This window comes from Petromyzon marinus, chromosome 77, assembly GCF_048934315.1.
Source record: "Petromyzon marinus isolate PM22_M1 ecotype Great Lakes invasive population chromosome 77, UKy_Petmar_22M1.pri1.0, whole genome shotgun sequence".
NCBI lineage: Eukaryota > Metazoa > Chordata > Hyperoartia > Petromyzontiformes > Petromyzontidae > Petromyzon > Petromyzon marinus.
The window spans coordinates 1,314,829-1,337,484 of NC_133743.1; the positions used below are offsets into that span (position 1 = coordinate 1,314,829).

Below are 22,656 nucleotides of genomic sequence, written 5' to 3' on the forward strand. Positions count from 1 at the left end.
AAGTGAGTGAGTGACTGAGTGAGTGAGTGTGTGAGTGAGTGAGTGTGAGTGAGTGTGAGTGAGCGAGTGAGCAAGTGAGTGTGAGTGTGTGTGAGTGAGTGTGAGTGAGTGAGCGAGTGAGAGCGAGTGTGAGTGAGTGAGAGTGAGTGAGAGTGAGCGAGTGAGAGCGAGTGAGAGCGAGTGTGAGTGAGTGTGAGCGAGTAAGAGTGAGTGAGTGTGAGTGAGAGTGAGTGAGAGTGAGTGTGAGCGAGTGAGTGTGAGTGAGAGTGAGTGTGAGTGAGAGTGAGTGAGAGTGAGTGTGAGCGAGTGTTAGCGAGTGAGGGCGAGTGAGAGTGTGAGTGAGGGCGAGTGAGTGAGTGTGAGTGAGTGTGAGCGAGTGAGAGTGAGCGAGTGAGCCAGTGAGTGTGAATGAGTGTGAGTGAGTGAGTGTGAGTGAGAGCGAGTGAGTGTTAGCGTGAGTGTGAGTGTGAGTGTCCGGCAAAACAACCCCCTAACTCCTCGCGGTGCCGGACGGGCAACTCTGTCGTGGACAGTGCTGTGGGGGGAGGTCCAATTTTGATTGGCTCCTCCCCTCATGGCGTCTGTGTCCACCACAGGGGCTAAACGGGGGCTCTGGACGGGTGCGAGGGGCTGGTAACCCCTCCACCTTCAATTAATTACCACTAAACCACGAGTTCAACTGAAATATGTAACTAATAAGCTTGTGCCGGAGGCCCCGGGGGGCCAGGCGTTTATGACGTCTCCTGGCCAAACCCCAATTGGCGGAGCCAGGAGATTGAATATCTACCCTCGGGGCTCCTCCGGAAACAACGAAAAGACACTACGGGTGGCCACGTGGAATGGTCGAACGCTCACTGCGGAGGAGAGGCTGCCACTCCTCTGTCGGGAGCTGGACCGGTACCGCCTGGATCTGTGTGGCATTCAGGAGGTCCGGTGGACCGGCTCTGGCTTCTGCCACCATGAGGGGTGGACAGTCCTCTACTCGGGGCAGCAGACTGCCAAACAACAGGGTGTGGCTCTTCTTTTGAACAAAAGAATGAAGGGGGTGTGGGAGCGTGGCGGTGAGGTGTGGGAAGCTGTAAGTCCCAGGCTACTTTGGGCTTGCCTTCCCATCAACCGGAGGTGAGGAATGGTGGTCGTGGTTACTTATACCCCCACCGAAGATGAACATCCGTGGAGGGATGCAGGCAAAGCCGATGAGTCAGATGCCTTCTATGACCTCCTGTCACAGGTGCTGGCTAAAGTGGCCCCTCGGGATAGAGTCATCATGTTGGGTGACTTCAATGCCCGAGTTGGTCATGATACTGGCACCTGGTCTGGAGTGATTGGAGGGCATGGGCCAGATCAGCTCAATAACAACGGTAGGAGGCTGCTAGATTTTTGTGCAGCCCATGGGCTTGTAATTACCAACACGCTGTTCCGGCATCGGCGCATCCACACAACATCATGGATGCATGCCGGGTCCAAGCAAAAACATCTGCTGGACTACATAGTGACGGACCAGCGGATGCGAGCCCATGTCCTTGACACCAGGACCTACCGTGGAGCTGATCTGCCCTCTGACCATCGACTAGTCATCTGTAAGATGCGCCTGCCATTCTTCCACTCCGGTGGTGGGTGTACACCCAGGACCGCATTCCAACCTAAAGTGGCCTGGTCTCAGTTATCTGATGAAAGTTGCAAGCGAGAATTTCATCATCGCTTGCGGCTGGGATTGGCATCGTCCCCAACTCCTCCTGATGTCGAGGGTAAATAGGTGAGGTTTAGGACTGTGACTCATGCAGCTGCAATGGCTGCTTTGGGTACGCGGTCCAGACCTCCCCAGAGACCCTGGCTGACAGAGGAGGTGTTCAGGATGGTTGAGAAAAAGCGACAGGCCCACTGTCATCGGCTACAGAATCCCACGTCAGAGAATGAGGAGGCTTACCGCAGCCTTCGCTCGGAGGTTCGGAGAGCCGTGAGGCGCTGCAAGGATGGGTGGTGGTCGCGGGTTGCTGAGGAGATGGAGTCTGCCTCAGTGGCCCGTGATCACAAATCTCTATTTAACTACATCAAAAAAGTAATCTGCAGCGCCACACCTATAACCATCATTAGGGGAAAAAACGGTGACCCAATCTCCGACCCCCAGGAACAGGTTTGCAGATTTGCTGAGCATTTCTGTGAGGTCCTGGGGGAGGGAAAATCCCTCAGCCAGGAAAACATCGTGGCACAAAGTGAGGATGACCCTGCTGAGGCTGCGGTGCCTCAAATATTGGAAGAAGTCACCCCCTGTGAGTGGCTGGCTGAGGTGCCATCTGTTGAGGAAGTACTGAAGGCAATCCGGAGTCTAAGACCAGGAAAGGCAGCGGGCAGAGATGATCTCCCAAGCGAAATGCTGAGGGAGGGCGGCGTTTGTGCACAGACTGCCCTATATGACATCAAACAACAGTCTGGACCACTGGACGGGTTCCGCAGGATTGGAAGGAGGCCCTGGTGGTCCCCCTTTTTAAGAAGGGGGACCGCACATACTGTAACAACTACAGGGGCATCTCACTCCTCAGTGTGCCGGGAAAGGTCCTGGTAAGGATTATTCAACATCGCCTTGCCAGGCACGCTGAGGAGAGGCTTGCGGAGACCCAATGCGGTTTCAGGAAAGGGCGGTCCTGCACAGATGCCATATTTTCTGTCCGTCTGCTACAGCAGAGGTGTAGGGAATTCAAACAAGACCTACATCTCTGCTTTATTGACCTGGTCAAGGCAGATGATACCATCAGTAGGCCTGGGCTCTGGGTTGTTCTTCGTGCTTTTGGAGTACCTGACCCTCTGCTCACGACCATTAAGGACCTTCATGATGGTGAGCGGGCCCGGGTAAAACTACGTGGCCGGGAGTCAGAGCCATTCCCTGTTAACCTTGGGGTGCGACAGGGATGTCCTCTGGCTCCCACATTATTTAACATCTATTTTGACCACGTAGTTCGTGAAGCCTCCAATAGCTGTACCGGGGGAATCTCCATATGGTACAGATATAATGGGAGGCTGATCGATGCCCGGGTGCGGTCAAGGGATGGCTCGCTATTGCTCAACCACGTTATGTATGCTGATGATTTGGTAATAGCTGCTCATTCAGAGGAGGAGTTGGAGATGCTGCTGCTGAGACTGGAGCGTGCCACTAAGAGATGGGGCCTTACCATCAGCACCACCAAAACTAAGCACCTCCCTGGGTATTTTGTACCATCGGACACTCCACCCCCATAACTCCCAATCGGTGATGGGGCAGTTGTGGGGAGAGTGGAGAGTTTCCCATACCTGGTAAGTGTGCTTATGACCGGCTCCAGTTTAACAGCAGAGGTCTCACTCCGAATCAGTCGAGCGGCAATATCTTTTCATCGGTTGCGTAACGCTGTGTGGAAGCTACCTGGTATGTCGCTCCGCACTAAGCTTCAGGTCTTCTCGGCCACGGTCATTCCCTCCCTTCTCTACGCTTGCGAAACGTGGACCCCCTTAATGGAGCATCTTCGCCGGTTAGAAACATTTAGGCTGGCCTGCCTACGATCCATCCTGGGTTTAACCTGCAGGCTGGATTGTGTGAGGAGCTCACAAATCCTTGAAAGATCTGGGCAAGGTCCCATCGGTGAGCTCCTCCGGCGGGCAAGGCTGCGATGGCTGGGTCATGTAGCCCGCATGCCCAGCCACCGCATGCCGAAACAGCTTTTGTTTGGCCGGATCGAGGGGGCTAAACGGGCACGGCACGGGCTAGAGAAGAGATGGAGTGACGTGGTACAGGAGGACGTGGAGCTGAGTGGACTTGCCGATGACTGGTACCAGCGGTGTCAAGATCGGCCTCTGTGGAGGAGGCTCGTGAAGGACGCTATTGGGCAGTTGGAGGCAGTCGCCCTCCAACAACAACGGAGGGCGGAGGAGCGACGCTCACAACAACGAGCGGAGCGCCGGGTGGCTAAAGCGCAGCGGGTTGGCACACTAAGGGGCACAGGTGGTGCATCAGCCAGTTATCTCAGTCAGTCGACCCGTGGCACCTGGGTCTGCCCCATGACCTCCTGCCAGCGGGCGTCCGACACTTCACATGGCCTCAAGGTGCAAATAGCCTGGCACAAGCATCGTGGTGACGTCACCGCCACTTAGTGGCGAATGGCGGTTGTTGTTGTTGTTGTTGTGTTAGCGTGAGTGAGTGAGTGTGTGAGTGAGTGAGTGTGTGAGTGAGTGAGTGTGAGTGAGTGTGTGAGTGAGTGTGTGAGTGAGTGAGTGAGTGTGAGTGAGTGAGTGTGTGAGCGAGTGAGTGAGTGTGAGTGAGTGTGTGAGTGAGTGTGTGAGCGAGTGATTGTGAGTGAGTGAGTGTGAGTGAGTGTGTGAGTGAGTGTGTGAGTGAGTGTGAGTGAGTGTGTGAGTGTGAGTATGAGTGAGTGTGAGTGAGCGAGTGAGTGTGAGCGAGTGAGTGTGAGTGTTAGTGTGAGTGTTAGCGTGAGTGAGTGTGAGTGATCGTGAGTGTGAGTGAGTGAGTGAGCGAGTGAGCGTGAGTGAGCGAGTGAGAGCGAGTGTTAGCGTGAGTGAGCGAGTGAGAGCGAGTGAGCGTGAGTGTTAGCGTGAGTGTGAGTGAGTGTGAGTGTGAGTGAGTGTGAGTGAGCGTGAGTGTGAGTGGGCGAGTGTGAGTGAGTGTGCGTGAGTGAGTGTGCGTGAGTGAGAGTGAGCGAGGGTGAATGTGAGTGTGCGTGTGCGTGGGTGAGCGTGAGTGTGAGTGAGCGAGTGAGCGAGTGAGTGTGAGTGAGTGTGAGTGAGTGAATGAGTGAGTAACTGAGTGAGTGGTGAGTGAGTGACTGAGTGACTGAGTGAGTGACTGAGTGACTGAGTGAGTGACTGAGTGACTGAGTGAGTGGCTGAGTGAGTGACTGAGTGACTGAGTGAGTCACTGAGTGAGTGAGTGACTGAGTGAGTGACTGAGTGAGCGACTGAGTGGGTGACTGAGTGACTGAGTGAGCGAGTGAGTGACTGAGTGAGTGACTGAGTGAGTGACTGAGTGGCTGAGTGACTGAGTGACTAAGTGAGTGAGTGACTGAGTGAGGGACTGAGTGAGTGAGTGACTGAGTGAGTGACTGAGTGACTGAGTGAGTGACTGAGTGAGCGAGTGAGTGAGTGACTGAGTGACTGAGTGACTGACTGAGTGACTGAGTGAGTGAGGAGTGACTGAGTGAGTGACTGAGTGACTGAGTGACTAAGTGAGTGAGTGACTGAGTGAGTGACTGACTGAGTGAGTGGCTGAGTGAGTGACTGAGTGACTGAGTGAGTGACTGAGTGAGTGACTGAGTGAGTGAGTGAGCGACTGAGTGAGTGACTGAGTGACTAAGTGAGTGAGTGACTGAGTGAGTGACTGAGTGAGTGATTGAGTGGCTGAGTGGCTGAGTGGCTGAGTGAGTGACTGAGTGAGTGACTGAGTGACTGAGTGAGTGACTGAGTGAGTGGCTGAGTGAGTGAGTGAGTGACTGAGTGAGTGACTGAGCGACTGAGTGAGTGACTGAGTGACTAAGAGAGTGAGTGACTGAGTGAGTGGCTGAGTGAGTGAGTGAGTGACTGAGTGAGTGACTGAGTGAGTGACTGAGTGACTGAGTGACTGAGTGAGTGACTGAGTGACTGAGTGAGTGACTGAGTGAGTGACTGAGTGGCTGAGTGAGTGAGTGAGTGACTGACTGAGTGACTGAGTGAGTGGCTGAGTGAGTGAGTGAGTGACTGAGTGAGTGGCTGAGTGAGTGAGTGACTGAGTGAGTGACTGAGTGAGTGACTGAGTGAGTGAGTGAGTGACTGACTGAGTGACTGAGTGAGTGGCTGAGTGAGTGAGTGAGTGACTGAGTGACTGAGTGAGTGGCTGAGTGAGTGAGTGAGTGGCTGAGTGAGTGACTGAGTGACTGACTGAGTGACTGAGTGACTGACTGAGTGACTGAGTGAGTGGCTGAGTGGCTGAGTGACTGAGTGAGTGACTGAGTGACTGAGTGACTGACTGAGTGAGTGGCTGAGTGACTGAGTGACTGAGTGAGTGGCTGAGTGAGTGACTGAGTGGCTGAGTGACTGAGTGACTGACTGAGTGAGTGAGTGAGTGACTGAGTGACTGAGTGAGTGAGTGACTGAGTGAGTGACTGAGTGAGGAGCTGGCGCTCACCGTGAGCACCTTCTCCGTGTACCCGGGCGCCCGCACGCCAACGGCGTGCGTCCCCACGGGCAGGTAGACACGGAACGCCGCTCCGTTGGTGCGCACCGCCCCCCACGGCAGGGCCAGCTCCGTCTCCTCCAGGGCGGCGCCCGTCAACGCGTCCACCACGGTGCCACGAACACCCCGGTGGGCCTGGGGAGAGCGCAGTCACTACACTACACTATACACTACACTATACACTACACTACACACTACACTATACACTACACACTACACTATACACTACACACTACACTATACACTACACTATACACTACACTACACTACTACACACTACACTACACTATACACCACACTATACACTATACACTACACTACTACACACTACTACACACTACACTATACACTACACACTACACTACACTACACCACACACTACACTACACACTACACTACACACTACACTACACACTACACTACACACACTACACACTACACTACACTATACACTACACACTACACTATACACTACACTACACACTACACTATACACTACACTACACACTACTACACTACTACTACACACTACACTACACACTACACTACACACTACACTACTACACACTACACACTACTACACACTACACTACTACACACTACACTACACCACACACTACACTACTACTACACACTACACACTACACTACTACACACTACACACTACACTACACACTACACTACACTATACACTACGCTAGTGTGTGAGTCACCTCGGCCACGAAGCCCAGCCCTACACTACACTACTACAGACTACACTATACACTACACTATACACTACACACTACACTACACACTACACTATACACTACGCTAGTGTGTGAGTCACCTCGGCCACGAAGCCCAGCCCTACACTACACTACTACACACTACACTACACTATACACTACACTACACACTACACTACTACACGCTACACTACACTATACACTATGCTAGTGTGTGAGTCACCTCGGCCACGAAGCCCAGCCCTACACTACACTATACACACTACACTACTACACACTACACTACTACACACTATACACTACACTACTATACACTACACTACACACTATACACACTACACTACACTACACCACACACTACACTACTACACACTACACTACACACTACACTACTACACGCTACACTACACTATACACTACGCTAGTGTGTGAGTCACCTCGGCCACGAAGCCCAGCCCTACACTACACTACTACACACTACACTACTACACACTACACTACACTATACACTACACACTACACCACACACTACACTACGCTATACACTACGCTAGTGTGTGAGTCACCTCGGCCACGAAGCCCAGCCCTACACTACACTACTATACACTACACTACACACTACACTACACACTACACTACACTACTATACACTACACTACACACTACACTACACACTACACTACTACACACTACACTACACTATACACTACACTACTACACGCTACACTACACTATACACTACGCTAGTGTGTGAGTCACCTCGGCCACGAAGCCCAGCCCTACACTACACTACTACACACTACACTACTACACACTACACTACTACACACTACACTACACACTACACTACACTACACACTATACACACTACACTACACTACTACACACTACACTACACTACTACACACTACACTACTACACACTACACTACACTATACACTACACACTACACTACACCACACACTACACTACACTACTACACACTACACTACTACACACTACACTACTACACACTACACTACACTACTATACACTACACTACACACTACACTACACTACACACTACACTACTACACACTACACTACACACTATACACTACACTACTACACACTACACTACACTATACACTACGCTAGTGTGTGAGTCACCTCGGCCACGAAGCCCAGCCCTACACTACACTACTACACACTACACTACTACACTACACACTACACCACACACTACACCACACTATACACTACTACTACACACTACACTACACTATACACTACACTAGTGTGTGAGTCACCTCGGCCACGAAGCCCAGCCCTACACTACACTACTACACACTACACTACTACACTACACACTACACTATACACACTACACTACACTACTACACACTACACTACACACTACACTACTACACACTACACTACACTACTACACACTACACTACACACTACACTACACTACTACACACTACACGCTACACTACACTATACACTACGCTAGTGTGTGAGTCACCTCGGCCACGAAGCCCAGCCCTACACTATACTACTACACACTACACTACTACACACTACACTACTACACACTACACTACACACTACTACTACACTACACTACTACACACTACACTACACTATACACTACGCTAGTGTGTGAGTCACCTCGGCCACGAAGCCCAGCCCTACACTACACTATACACACTACACTACTACACACTACACTACTACACACTATACACTACACTACTATACACTACACTACACACTATACACACTACACTACACTACACCACACACTACACTACTACACACTACACTACACACTACACTACACACTACACTACACTATACACTACGCTAGTGTGTGAGTCACCTCGGCCACGAAGCCCAGCCCTACACTACACTACTACACACTACACTACTACACACTACACTACACACTATACACTACACTACACACTACACTACACTATACACTACGCTAGTGTGTGAGTCACCTCGGCCACGAAGCCCAGCCCTACACTACACTACTACACACTACACTACACACTACTACACACTACACTACTACACTACTACACACTACACTACTACACGCTACACTACACTATACACTACGCTAGTGTGTGAGTCACCTCGGCCACGAAGCCCAGCCCTACACTACACTACTACACACTACACTACTACACACACTACACTACTACTACACACTACACACTACACTACTACACACTACACTACACACTACACTACACACTACACTACACTACACACTACACTACTACACACTACACTACACTACTACACACTACACTACTACACACTACACTACACACTACACTACTACACACTACACTACACTACTACACACTACACTACTACACACTACACTACACTACTATACACTACACTACACACTACACTACACTACTACACACTACACTACACTATACACTACACTACTACACGCTACACTACACTATACACTACGCTAGTGTGTGAGTCACCTCGGCCACGAAGCCCAGCCCTACACTACACTACTACACACTACACTACTACACACTACACTACTACACACTACTACACACTACACTACACTATACACTACTGTGTGAGTCACCTCGGCCACGAAGCCCAGCCCTACACTACACTACTACACACTACACTACTACACACTACACTACTACACACTACACTACACACTACACTACTACACACTACACTATACACTACACTACACACTACACTACACACTACACTACACACTACACTACTACACACTACACTACTACACACTACACTACACTACTACACTACACACTACACTACACTATACACTACACTACTACACACTACACTACACACTACACTATACACTACACTACACACTACACTACACACTACACTACTACACACTACACTACTACACTACTATACACTACTACACACTACACGCTACACTACACTATACACTACACTACTGTGTGAGTCACCTCGGCCACGAAGCCCAGCCCTACACTACACTACTACACACTACACTACTACACACTACACTATACACTACACTACACTATACACTACTGTGTGAGTCACCTCGGCCACGAAGCCCAGCCCTACACTACACTACTACACACTACACTACACACTACACTACTACACACTATACACTACACACTACTATACACTACACTACTACACTACTACACACTACACTACACACTACACTACACTATACACTACACTAGTGTGTGAGTCACCTCGGCCACGAAGCCCAGCCCTACACTACACTACTACACACTACACTACACACTACACTACACTACTACACACTACACACTACACTACACACTACACCACACACTACACCACACACTACACTATACACTACTACTACACACTACACTACACTACTACACACTACACTACACTACTACACACTACACTACTACACACTACACTACTACTACACACTACACTACTACACTACTACACACTACACTACACACTACACTACTACACACTACACTACACACTACACTACACACTACACTACTGTGTGAGTCACCTCGGCCACGAAGCCCAGCAAGGCCTCCCGGTTCTCCCTCCACAGGGAGGGCAGCGCTGACGCACCGGGGAAGGGGCAGCAGCTGACGTGGGCTGTCACGTGGGGACAGCCAGCACGTGACACACTGAAGTCCTGTGGGTGGGTGGTGGGAGGGTGGTGGGTGGGTGGTGGGTGGGTGAGTGGGTGGGAGGGTGGGAGGGTGGGTGGGTGAGTGGGTGGGTGAGAGGGTGGGTGGGTTGGAGGGTGGGTGAGTGAGTGGGTGGGAGGGTGGGAGGGAGGGTGGGTGGGTGGGAGGGTGGGAGGGTGGGTGGGTTGGTGGGAGGGTGGGAGGGTGGGTGGGTGGGTGGGTGAGAGGGTGGGTGGGTGAGTGAGAGGGTGGGAGGGTGGGTGAGTGGGTGGGTGAGAGGGTGGGTGGGAGGGTGGGTGAGTGGGTGGGTGAGAGGGTGGGTGGGTTGGAGGGTGGGTGAGTGAGTGGGTGGGGAGGGTGGGAGGGAGGGTGGGTGGGGTGGGAGGGTGGGGTGGGTGGGTTGGTGGGAGGGTGGGAGGGTGGGTGGGTGGGTGGGTGAGAGGGTGGGTGGGTGAGTGAGAGGGTGGGAGGGTGGGTGAGTGGGTGGGTGAGAGGGTGGGTGGGAGGGTGGGTGAGTGGGTGGGTGAGGAGTAGGTGGGTGAGGAGGTGAGTGAGTGGGTGGGAGGGTGGGTGGGTGGGTGAGTGGGTGGGTGGGTGAGTGGGTGGGTGGGAGAGTGAGTGGGTGGGTGGGTGGGAGAGTGAGTGGGTGGGTGGGAGAGTGAGTGGGTGGGTGAGTGGGTGGGTGGGTGAGTGGGTGGGTGAGTGGGTGGGTGGGTGGGTGGGAGGGTGAGTGAGTGGGTGGGTGGGTGAGTGAGTGAGTGAGTGGGAGGGTGGGTGGGTTGGAGGGTGGGTGAGTGAGTGGGTGGGAGGGTGGGTGAGTGGGTGGGAGGGTGAGTGGGTGAGTGAGTGAGTGGGAGGGTGGGTTGGAGAGTGGGTGGGTGGGAGGGTGGGTGGGTGGGTGGGTGAGTGAGTGGGTGGGTGGGTGAGTGAGTGGGAGGGTGGGTGGGAGGGTGAGTAAGTGGGTGGGTGGGTGAGTGAGTGGGAGGGTGGGTGGGAGGGTGAGTAAGTGGGTGGGTGAGTGAGTGGGAGGGTGGGTGGGTGGGTGAGTGAGTGGGAGGGTGGGTGGGTGGGTGAGTGGGTGGGATGGTGGGTTGGAGAGTGGGTGGGTGAGAGGGTGGGTGGGTGGGTGGGTGAGTGAGTGGGTGAGTGAGTGGGTGAGTGGGTGAGTGTGTGAGTGAGTGAGTGAGTGGGTGAGTGAGTGAGTGAGTGGGTGAGTGGGTGAGTGGGTGAGTGAGTGAATGGGTGTGTGAGTGGGTGGGTGAGTGAGTGGGTGAGTGGATGTGTGAGTGAGTGGGTGAGTGGGTGAGTGAGTGAGTGGGTGTGTGAGTGGGAGGGTGGGTGGGTGGGTGGGAGGGTGGGTGGGTGGGTGGGAGGGTGGGAGGGTGGGTGGGTGGGTGGGAGGGTGGGTGGGAGGGTGAGTGAGTGGGTGAGTGAGTGGGTGGGAGGGTGGGAGGGAGGGTGGGTGGGTGGGAGGGTGGGAGGGTGGGTGGGTGGGTGGGTGGGAGGGTGGGTGGGTGAGTGGGTGAGTGGGTGGGTGAGTGAGTGGGTGGGTGGGAGGGTGGGAGGGTGGGTTGGAGGGTGAGTGAGTGGGTGGGAGGGTGGGTGGGTGGGTGGGAGGGAGGGTGGGTGGGTGAGTGGGAGGGTGAGTGGGTGGAGGGAGGGTGGGTGGGTGGGTGGGTGAGAGGGTGGGTGGGTGAGTGAGAGGGTGGAGGGTGGGTGAGTGGGTGGGTGAGAGGGTGGGTGAGAGGGTGGGTGGGAGGGTGGGTGAGTGGGTGGGTGAGGAGTAGGTGGGTGAGGAGGTGAGTGAGTGGGTGGGAGGGTGGGTGGGTGGGTGAGTGGGTGGGTGAGTGGGTGGGTGGGTGGGTGGGAGAGTGAGTGGGTGGGTGGGTGGGTGGGAGAGTGAGTGGGTCGGTGGGTGGGTGGGAGAGTGAGTGGGTGGGTGGGTGAGTGGGTGGGTGGGTGAGTGGGTGGGTGGGTGGGTGGGTGGGTGAGTGGGTGGGTGGGTGGAGGGTGGGTGGGTGGGTGGGAGGGTGAGTGGGTGGGTGGGTGGGTGGGTGGGAGAGTGAGTGAGTGGGTGGGTGGGTGGGTGAGTGGGTGGGTGGGTGAGTGGGTGGGTGGGTGGGTGAGTGGGTGGGTGGGTGGGAGAGTGAGTGGGTGGGTGGGTGGGTGGGAGAGTGGGTGAGTGAGTGGGTGGGTGGGTGAGTGGGTGGGTGGGTGAGTGGGTGGGTGGGTGGGTGAGTGGGTGGGTGGGAGGGTGAGGAGGTGGGTGAGGAGGAGGAGGTGAGTAGGAGGAGGTGAGTAGGAGGTGAGTAGGAGGTGAGTGAGGAGGTGAGTAGGAGGTGAGTGAGTAGGAGGAGGTGAGTGAGTAGGAGGTGAGTAGGAGGTGAGTGAGGAGGTGAGTAGGTGAGGAGGTGAGTAGGAGGTGAGTGAGTAGGAGGAGGTGAGTAAGAGGTGAGTGAGTAGGAGGAGGTGAGTGAGGAGGTGAGTAGGAGGTGAGTGAGTAGGAGGAGGTGAGTGAGTAGGAGGTGAGTGAGGAGGTGAGTGAGTAGGTGAGGAGGTGAGTGAGGAGGTGAGTGAGGAGGTGAGTAGGTGAGGAGGTGAGTGAGGAGGTGAGTAGGAGGAGGTGAGTAGGAGGAGGTGAGTGAGGGAGGTGAGTAGGAGGTGAGTGAGGAGGTGAGTGAGTAGGTGAGGAGGTGAGTAGGAGGTGAGTAGGAGGAGGTGAGTAGGAGGAGGTGAGTGAGGAGGTGAGTAGGAGGAGGTGAGCTCACCTGTAAGGGTGAGGAGGTGAGTGAGGAGGTGAATGAGGAGGTGAGTAGGAGGTGAGTGAGTAGGTGAGGAGGTGAGTGAGGAGGTGAGTGAGGAGGTGAGTAGGAGGAGGTGAGTGGGTGAGTAGGAGGTGAGTAGGAGGAGGTGAGTAGGAGGAGGTGAGTAGGAGGTGAGTGAGGAGGTGAGTAGGAGGTGAGTGAGTAGGAGGAGGTGAGTGAGGAGGTGAGCAGGAGGAGGTGAGTGAGGAGGTGAGTAGGAGGTGAGTAGGAGGAGGTGAGTAGGAGGAGGTGAGTAGAGGTGAGTGAGGAGGTGAGTAGGAGGTGAGTGAGCAGGAGGAGGTGAGTGAGGAGGTGAGTAGGAGGTGAGTAGGAGGAGGTGAGCTCACCTGTAAGGGTGAGGAGGTGAGTAGGAGGTGAGTGAGGTGGTGAGTAGGAGGTGAGTGAGTAGGTGAGGAGGTGAGTAGGAGGTGAGTAGGAGGTGAGTGAGGAGGTGAGTAGGAGGTGAGTAGGAGGAGGTGAGCTCACCTGTAAGGGTGAGGAGGTGAGTAGGAGGTGAGTGAGGTGGTGAGTAGGAGGTGAGTGAGTAGGTGAGGAGGTGAGTGAGGAGGTGAGTAGGAGGAGGTGAGCTCACCTGTAAGGGTGAGAAGGTGAGTGAGTAGGAGGAGGTGAGTGAGTAGGAGGTGAGTAGGAGGTGAGTGAGGAGGTGAGTGAGTAGGTGAGGAGGTGAGTGAGGAGGTGAGTAGGAGGAGGTGAGCTCACCTGTAAGGGTGAGAAGGTGAGTGAGTAGGAGGAGGTGAGTGAGTAGGAGGTGAGTAGGAGGTGAGTGAGGAGGTGAGTGAGTAGGTGAGGAGGTGAGTGAGGAGGTGAGTAGGAGGAGGTGAGCTCACCTGTAAGGGTGAGAAGGTGAGTGAGTAGGAGGAGGTGAGTGAGTAGGAGGTGAGTAGGAGGTGAGTGAGGAGGTGAGTGAGTAGGTGAGGAGGTGAGTGAGGAGGTGAGTAGGAGGAGGTGAGCTCACCTGTAAGGGTGAGAAGGTGAGTGAGTAGGAGGAGGTGAGTGAGTAGGAGGTGAGTAGGAGGTGAGTGAGGAGGTGAGTGAGTAGGTGAGGAGGTGAGTGAGGAGGTGAGTAGGAGGAGGTGAGCTCACCTGTAAGGGTGAGAAGGTGAGTGAGTAGGAGGAGGTGAGTGAGTAGGAGGTGAGTAGGAGGTGAGTGAGGAGGTGAGTGAGTAGGTGAGGAGGTGAGTGAGTAGGAGGTGAGTAGGAGGAGGTGAGTGAGTAGGAGGAGGTGAGTAGGAGGAGGTGAGTGAGTAGGAGGAGGTGAGTGAGGAGGTGAGTGAGTAGGTGAGGAGGTGAGTGAGTAGGAGGTGAGTGAGGAGGTGAGTGAGTAGGTGAGGAGGTGAGTAGGAGGAGGTGAGCTCACCTGTAAGCTGCCTGTGTGAGGGTTGAAGCGGCTGCCATCTCCACCCCTCCCTTCACCTCCTCAACTGCACCAACCACAGTAACCATAGCGACCACAGTAACCATAGCAACCACAGTAACCATAGCAACTACAGTAATCATAGCAACCATAGCAACTACAGCAACCATAGCAACTACAGTAACCATAGCAACTACAGTAACCATAGCAACTACAGTAACCATAGCAACTACAGTAACCATAACAACTACAGTAACCATAGCAACTACAGTACCCATAACAACTACAGTAACCATAACAACTACAGTAACCATAGGAACCACAGTAACCATAGCAACTACTGTAACCATAGCAACCACAGCAACCACAGTAACCATAGCAACTACAGTAACCATAGCAATCATCGCAAACAGCATCCACAGCAACCACAGCAACCACCATAACCCACCACCAAGGTCACTGCTGCCGGTTGTTGTTGTGTGTGTGGTTGTGTGTGTGTGGTTGTGTGTGTGTTGTTGTGTGTGTGTTGTTGTGTGTGTGGTTGTGTGTGTGGTTGTGTGTGTGGTTGTGTGTGTGTGGTTGTGTGTGTGTGGTTGTGTGTGTTTGTGTGGTTGTGTGTGTGTGTGGTTGTGTGTGTGTGTGTGGTTGTGTGTGTGTGTGTGGTTGTGTGTGTGTGCGTGTGTGGTTGTGTGTGGTTGTGTGTGTGTGTGGTTGTGTGTGTGGTTGTGTGTGTGTGGTTGTGTGTGTGTGGTTGTGTGTGTGTGTGTGTAGTTGTGTGTGTGTGCGTGTGTGGTTGTGTGTGTGTGTGCTTGTGTGTGTGTGCGTGTGTGTGGTTGTGTGTGTGTGGTTGTGTGTGTGAGTGGTTGTGTGTGTGTGTGGTTGTGTGTGTGTGGTTGTGTGTGTGTGTGGTTGTGTTGTGTGTGTGGTTGTGTGTGTGTGGCTGTGTGTGTGTGTTGTTGTGTGTTGTTGTGTGTGTTGTTGTGTGTGTGGTTGTGTGTGTGTGGTTGTGTGTGGTTGTGTGTGTGTGGTTGTGTTGTTGTGTGTGTGTTGTTGTGTGTGGTTGTGTGTGTTGTTGTGTGTGTGTGTGCGTGGCTGTGTGCGTGGGTGTGTGTGCGTGGTTGTGTGTGTGAGTGGTTGTGTGTGTGTGTCCGGCAAAACAACCCCCTACCTCCTCGCGGTGCCGGACGGGCAACTCTGTCATGGACAGTGCTGTGGGGGGAGATCCAATTTTGATTGGCTCCTCCCCTCATGGCGTCTGTGTCCACCACAGGGGCTAAACGGGGGCTCTGGACGGGTGCGAGGGGCTGGTAACCCCTCCACCTTCAATTAATTACCACGAAACCACGAATTAAACTGAAATATGTAACTAATAAGCTTGTGCCGGAGGCCCCGGGGGGCCAGGCGTCTATGACGTCTCCTGGCCAAACCCCAATTGGCGGAGCCAGGAGATTGAATACCTACCCTCAGGGCTACTCCAGAAACAACGAAAAGCCACTACGGGTGGCCACGTGGAATTTTCGAACGCTCACTGCGGAGGAGAGGCTGCCACTCCTCTGTCGGGAGCTGGACCGGTACCGCCTGGATCTATGCGGCATTCAGGAGGTCCGGTGGACCGGCTCTGGCTCCTGCCACCATGAGGGGTGGACAGTCCTCTACTCGGGGCAGCAGACTGCCAAACAACAGGGTGTGGGTCTTCTTTTGAACAAAATAATGAAGGGGGCGTGGGAGCGTGGCGGTGAGGTGTGGGAAGCTGTAAGCCCCAGGCTACTTTGGGCTCGCCTTCCCATCAACCGGAGGCGAGGAATGGTGGTCGTGGTTACTTATGCCCCCACCGAAAATGAACATCCGTGGAGGGATGCAGGCAAAGCCGATGAGTCAGATGCCTTCTATGACCTCCTGTCACAGGTGCTGGCTAAAGTGGCCCCTCGGGATAGAGTCATCATGTTGGGTGACTTCAATGCCCGAGTTGGTCATGATACTGGCACCTGGTCTGGAGTGATTGGAGGGCATGGGCCAGATCAGCTCAATAACAACGGTAGGAGGCTGCTAGATTTTTGTGCAGCCCATGGGCTTGTAATTACCAACACGCTGTTCCGGCATCGGCGCATCCACACAACATCATGGATGCATGCCGGGTCCAAGCAAAAACATCTGCTGGACTACATAGTGACGGACCAGCGGATGCGAGCCCATGTCCTTGACACCAGGACCTACCGTGGAGCTGATCTGCCCTCTGACCATCGACTAGTCATCTGTAAGATGCGCCTGCCATTCTTCCACTCCGGTGGTGGGTGTACACCCAGGACCCCATTCCAACATAAAGTGCCCTGGTCTCAGTTATGTGATGAAAGTTGTAAGCGAGAATTTCATCATCGCTTGCGGCTGGGATTGGCATCGTCCCCGACTCCTCCTGATGTCGAGGGTAAATGGGCGAGGTTTAGGACTGTGACTCATGCAGCTGCAATGGCTGCTTTGGGTACGCGGTCCAGACCTCCCCAGAGACCCTGGCTGACAGAGGAGGTGTTCAGGATGGTTGAGAAAAAGCGACAGGCCCACTGTCATCGGCTACAGAATCCCACGTCAGAGAATGAGGAGGCTTACCGCAGCCTTCGCTCGGAGGTTCGGAGAGCCGTGAGGCGCTGCAAGGATGGGTGGTGGTCGCGGGTTGCTGAGGAGATGGAGTCTGCCTCAGTGGCCCGTGATCACAAATCTCTATTTAACTCCATCTAAAAAGTAACCTGCAGCGCCACACCTATTACCATCATTATGTGGTTGTGTGTGTGGCTGTGTGTGTGTGTGGCTGTGTGTGTGGCTGTGTGTGGTTGTGTGTGGTTGTGTTGGTGGTGCTGTGTGTGTGTGTGGTTGTGTTGTGTGGTTGTGTTGTGTGGTGGTGCTGTGTGTGTGTGGTTGTGGTTGTGTTGGTTGTGGTGTTTGTGCTGTGTGTGTGTGGTTGTGTTGGTTGTGTTGGTGGTGCTGTGTGTGTGTGGTTGTGTGTGTGGTGGTGGTGCTGTGTGTTGGTTGTGTTGGTGGTGCTGTGTGTGTGTGTTTGTGTTGGTTGTGTTGGTTGTGTTGGTGGTGCTGTGTGTGTGTGGTTGTGTGTGTGGTGGTGGTGCTGTGTGTTGGTTGTGTTGGTGGTGCTGTGTGTGTGTGTTTGTGTTGGTTGTGTTGGTTGTGTTGGTGGTGCTGTGTGTGTGTGTTTGTGTTGGTTGTGTTGGTTGTGTTGGTGGTGCTGTGTGTGTGTGTTTGTGTTGGTTGTGTTGGTTGTGTTGGTGGTGCTGTGTGCTGTGTGTGTGTTGGTTGTGTTGGTGGTGCTGTGTGCTGTGTGTGTGTGTTTGTGTTGTGTGTGTTGGTTGTGTTGTGTGTGTGTTGGTTGTGTTGTGTTGTGTGTGTGGTGCTGTGTGTGTGTGGTTGTGTTGGTTGTGTTGTGTGTGTGTGTTGGTTGTGGTGGTTGTGTTGGTGGTGCTGTGTGTACACTCACAGTGGTCGGAGCCGCAGTGGTGACGGCCCGCCAGGTGCATTGTGGGATGATTGTTGGCGTAGGCGGCAGCCAGAGACCGGAGCACCTCCACTCCAGGGCCTGCAACCACCACAACCACAACCACAACAATTACAACAACCACAACCACCACCATTACAACCACCACAACCACCACCACAACCACCACAACCACCACCACAACCATTACAACCACCACAACCACAACCACAACAATTACAACAACCACAACCACAACCACCACAACAATTACAACCACAACCACCACAACCACCACAACAATTACAACAACCACAACCACAACAATTACAACAACAATTACAACCACCACAACCACAACCACCACCACAACAACCACAACAACAATTACAACAACAACCACAACCACAACAATTACAACAACCACAACCACCACCACACCATTACCACCACCACCACAACCACAACAACAATTACAACAACCACAACCACCACCACAACCACCACAACCATTACAACCACCACCACAACCACCACCACCACCACCACAACCACCACACCATTACAACCACCACAACCACCACAAAACCACCACCACAACCACCACCACAACCACAACCACAACAACCATTACAACCACCACAACCACCACAACCATTACAACCACCACAACCACCACCACAACCATTACAACCACCACAACCACCACAACCACCACCACAACAATTACAACCACCACCACAACCACCACAACCACCAAAACAATTACAACCACCACCACAACCACCACAACCACCACCACAACAATTACAACCACCACAACCACCACAACAATTACAACCACTACCACAACCACTACCACAACCACCACAACCACCACCACCACAACCACCACAACAATTACAACAACCACAACCACCACCACTACCACAACCACAACCACCACAACCACCATAACCACCACAACCACCACAACCACCACCACCACCACAACCACCACAACCACCACAACCACCACCACAACCACAACCATTACAACCACCACAACCACCACCACAACCACCACCACAACCACCACAACCATTACAACCACCACCACCACCACAACCACCACAACCATTACAACCACCACAACCATTACAACCACCACAACCACCACCACAACCACCACCACAACCACAACCACCACCACAACCATTACAACCACCACCACAACCACCACAACCATTACAACCCCACCACAACCACCACAACCATTACAACCACCACAACCACCACCACAACCATTACAACCACCACAACCACCACCACAACCATTACAACAACCACAACCACCACAACGACCACCACAACCACCACCACAACCACCATTACAACAACCACAACCACCACCACAACCACCACCACAACCATTACAACCACCACAACCACCACAACCACCATCACTACAACCACCACAACCATTACAACCACCACAACCACCCACAACCACCACAACCACCACCACAACCATTACAACCACCACAACCACCACAACCATTACAACCACCACCACCACAACCACCACAACCACCACCACAACCATTAACCACCACAACCACCACCACAACCATTACAACCACCACCATAACCATCACCACCACTACAACCACCACAACCACCACCACAACCATTACAACCACCACCACCATAACCATCACCACCACTACAACCACCACAACCACCACAACCAACACCACAACCACACACACACGCACAACCACACACACACACAACCACCACAACCACACACACAACCAACACAACCACACACACACAACCACTCACACACACACAAACCACTCACACACACACACAACCACTCGCACACACACACACAACCACCACAACCACACACACAACCACCACAACCACCGCAACCATTACAACCACCACAACCACCACCATAACCATCACCACCACTATAACCACCACAACAACCACCACCACAACCACCACAACAATTACAACAACCACCACAACCATTCCAACCACCACAGCCACTACCATAACCATCACCACCACTATAACCACCACAACCACCACCACAACCCATAACCATTACAACCACCACCATAATCATCACCACCATTACAACCACCACCACCTGCACCATCACAACCACAACACCACAACCATTACAACTATGACTATCACCACCACCACCAACATCATAACCCTCACCCCCCACTACCATCACCACCATCACCGCCACCACCATCATCACCACCACCACACCATCGTCACCACCACCACTACCATTACCATCATCACCACCACTGCCATCACTGCCACTACCATCATCACCACCGCCACCACCATCGTCACCACCACCACCACCATCACCACTACCATTACCATCATCACCACCACTACCATCATCACCACACCATCACCACCCACTCCACCACCATCATCATCACTAACACCACCACCATCACCACCACCATCACCACCACCACCACCATCATCACCACCACACCACCACCACCATCACCACCATCACCACCACACCACCACCACCACCATCACCACCACCACCACCACCATCATCATCACCATCATCACCACCACCATCATCACCACCACCATCATCACCACCACCACCACACCATCACCACCATCATCATCACCACCACCATCATCACCACCACCACCATCACCACCACCATCATCACCACCACCACCGCCACCACACAATCACCACCATCACCACCACACCATCACCAACACCACCATCATCACCACCACCACCACCACCACACCATCATCACCACCACCACTACCACCACCACCATCACCACTGTGGTGGTGGTGGTGAGTCCTTACCAGGCATCACCAGGGCAGGATTGTCCGGTGGGTGAGTTGTGACCACCACCACCACCACCATCATCACCACCATCACCACCACCATCACCACCACCACCACCACCATCACCACCATCATCACCACCACCACCACCACCATCACCACCATCACCACCACCACCACCATCACCACCACCATCACCACCACCACTGTGGTGGTGGTGGTGGTGAGTCCTTACCAGGCATCACCAGGGCAGGATTGTCCGGTGGGTGAGTGGTGAGCACCACCACCATCATCACCACACCATCACCACCATCACCACCACCACACCATCACCACCATCACCACCATCACTACCACCACCACCATCACCACTGTGGTGGTGGTGAGTCCTTACCAGGCATCACCAGGGCAGGATTGTCCGGTGGGTGAGTGGTGAGCATCACCACCACCACCATCACCACTGTGGTGGTGGTGATGGTGGTGGTGAGTCCTTACCAGGCATCACCAGGGCAGGATTGTCCGGTGGGTGAGTGGTGAGCACCACCACCATCACCACCACCATCACCACCACTGTGGTGGTGGTGATGGTGGTGGTGAGTCCTTACCAGGCATCACCAGGGCAGGATTGTCCGGTGGGTGAGTGGTGAGCACCACCATCATCATCACCACCATCACCACCACTGTGGTGGTGGTGGTGAGTCCTTACCAGGCATCACCAGGGCAGGATTGTCCGGTGGGTGAGTGGTGAGCACCACCATCACCATCACCACCACTGTGGTGCTGGTGGTGATGGTGGTGGTGAGTCCTTACCAGGCATCACCAGGGCAGGATTGTCCGGTGGGTGAGTGGTGAGCAGCGCTCCGACACTGAGGGTGAGTGCGGCGGTGAAATTTGTGCGGCCCAGCAGGAGGCCCAGGCCCAGAGCCTGCGTCTCGGCCTGGAGGACCCGGCCAGCCGAGGAGTTCCCTACGGGGGGGGGAGGGGAGAGGGCACGGGGGGTGGGGGTGGGGGAGATGCAGGAGAGATGGAGAGAGGGGAGATGGTGATGCTGATGATGATCTTGATGATGTTGATGATGATCTTGATGATCATGATGATGATGATCATGATGATGTTGTTGATGATCATCATGATGCTGATGATGTTGTTGATGATGATGTTGATGATCATGATGATGATGATGCTGATGTTGATGATGATGATGCTGATACTGATGATGTTGATGATGATGTTGATGATCATGATGATGATGATGCTGATGTTGATGATGATGATCATGATGATGATGCTGATCTGATGATGTTGATGATGACGATGATCGTGATGCTGATGCTGATGATCTTTATGATCATGATGATGATGACCGTGATGCTGATGATGATGATGCTGATGATTACGTCGATGATCAAGATGATCGTGATGCCGATGATCGCGATGCCGATGATGCCGATGACGATATCGATCGTGATGCCGATTGCGCTGCTGATGAAGTTCACGGCGACGATCGCCGGTGATCGTAGTGGCGGTGCCAGCGGCATCACCGCACCGGT

General features: G+C 53.5%; 1 protein-coding gene across 1 annotated transcript in view; it reads right to left on the reverse strand.

The window, feature by feature from the left end:
- Positions 1–22,644, reverse strand: part of LOC142907333 (uncharacterized) — a 24,630-nt gene extending 1,986 nt beyond the window's left edge. Inside the window, exons 1-5 of the mRNA XM_076056745.1 lie at positions 22,494–22,644; positions 21,917–22,072; positions 14,784–14,842; positions 10,475–10,606; positions 6,143–6,325 (exon numbers count right to left, since the gene is read on the reverse strand). Coding sequence (XP_075912860.1) covers positions 6,143–6,325; positions 10,475–10,606; positions 14,784–14,842; positions 21,917–22,072; positions 22,494–22,644 — 681 coding nt within the window. The remainder of the gene's footprint in view (positions 1–6,142; positions 6,326–10,474; positions 10,607–14,783; positions 14,843–21,916; positions 22,073–22,493) is intronic.
- Positions 22,645–22,656: the final 12 nt, after the last annotated feature.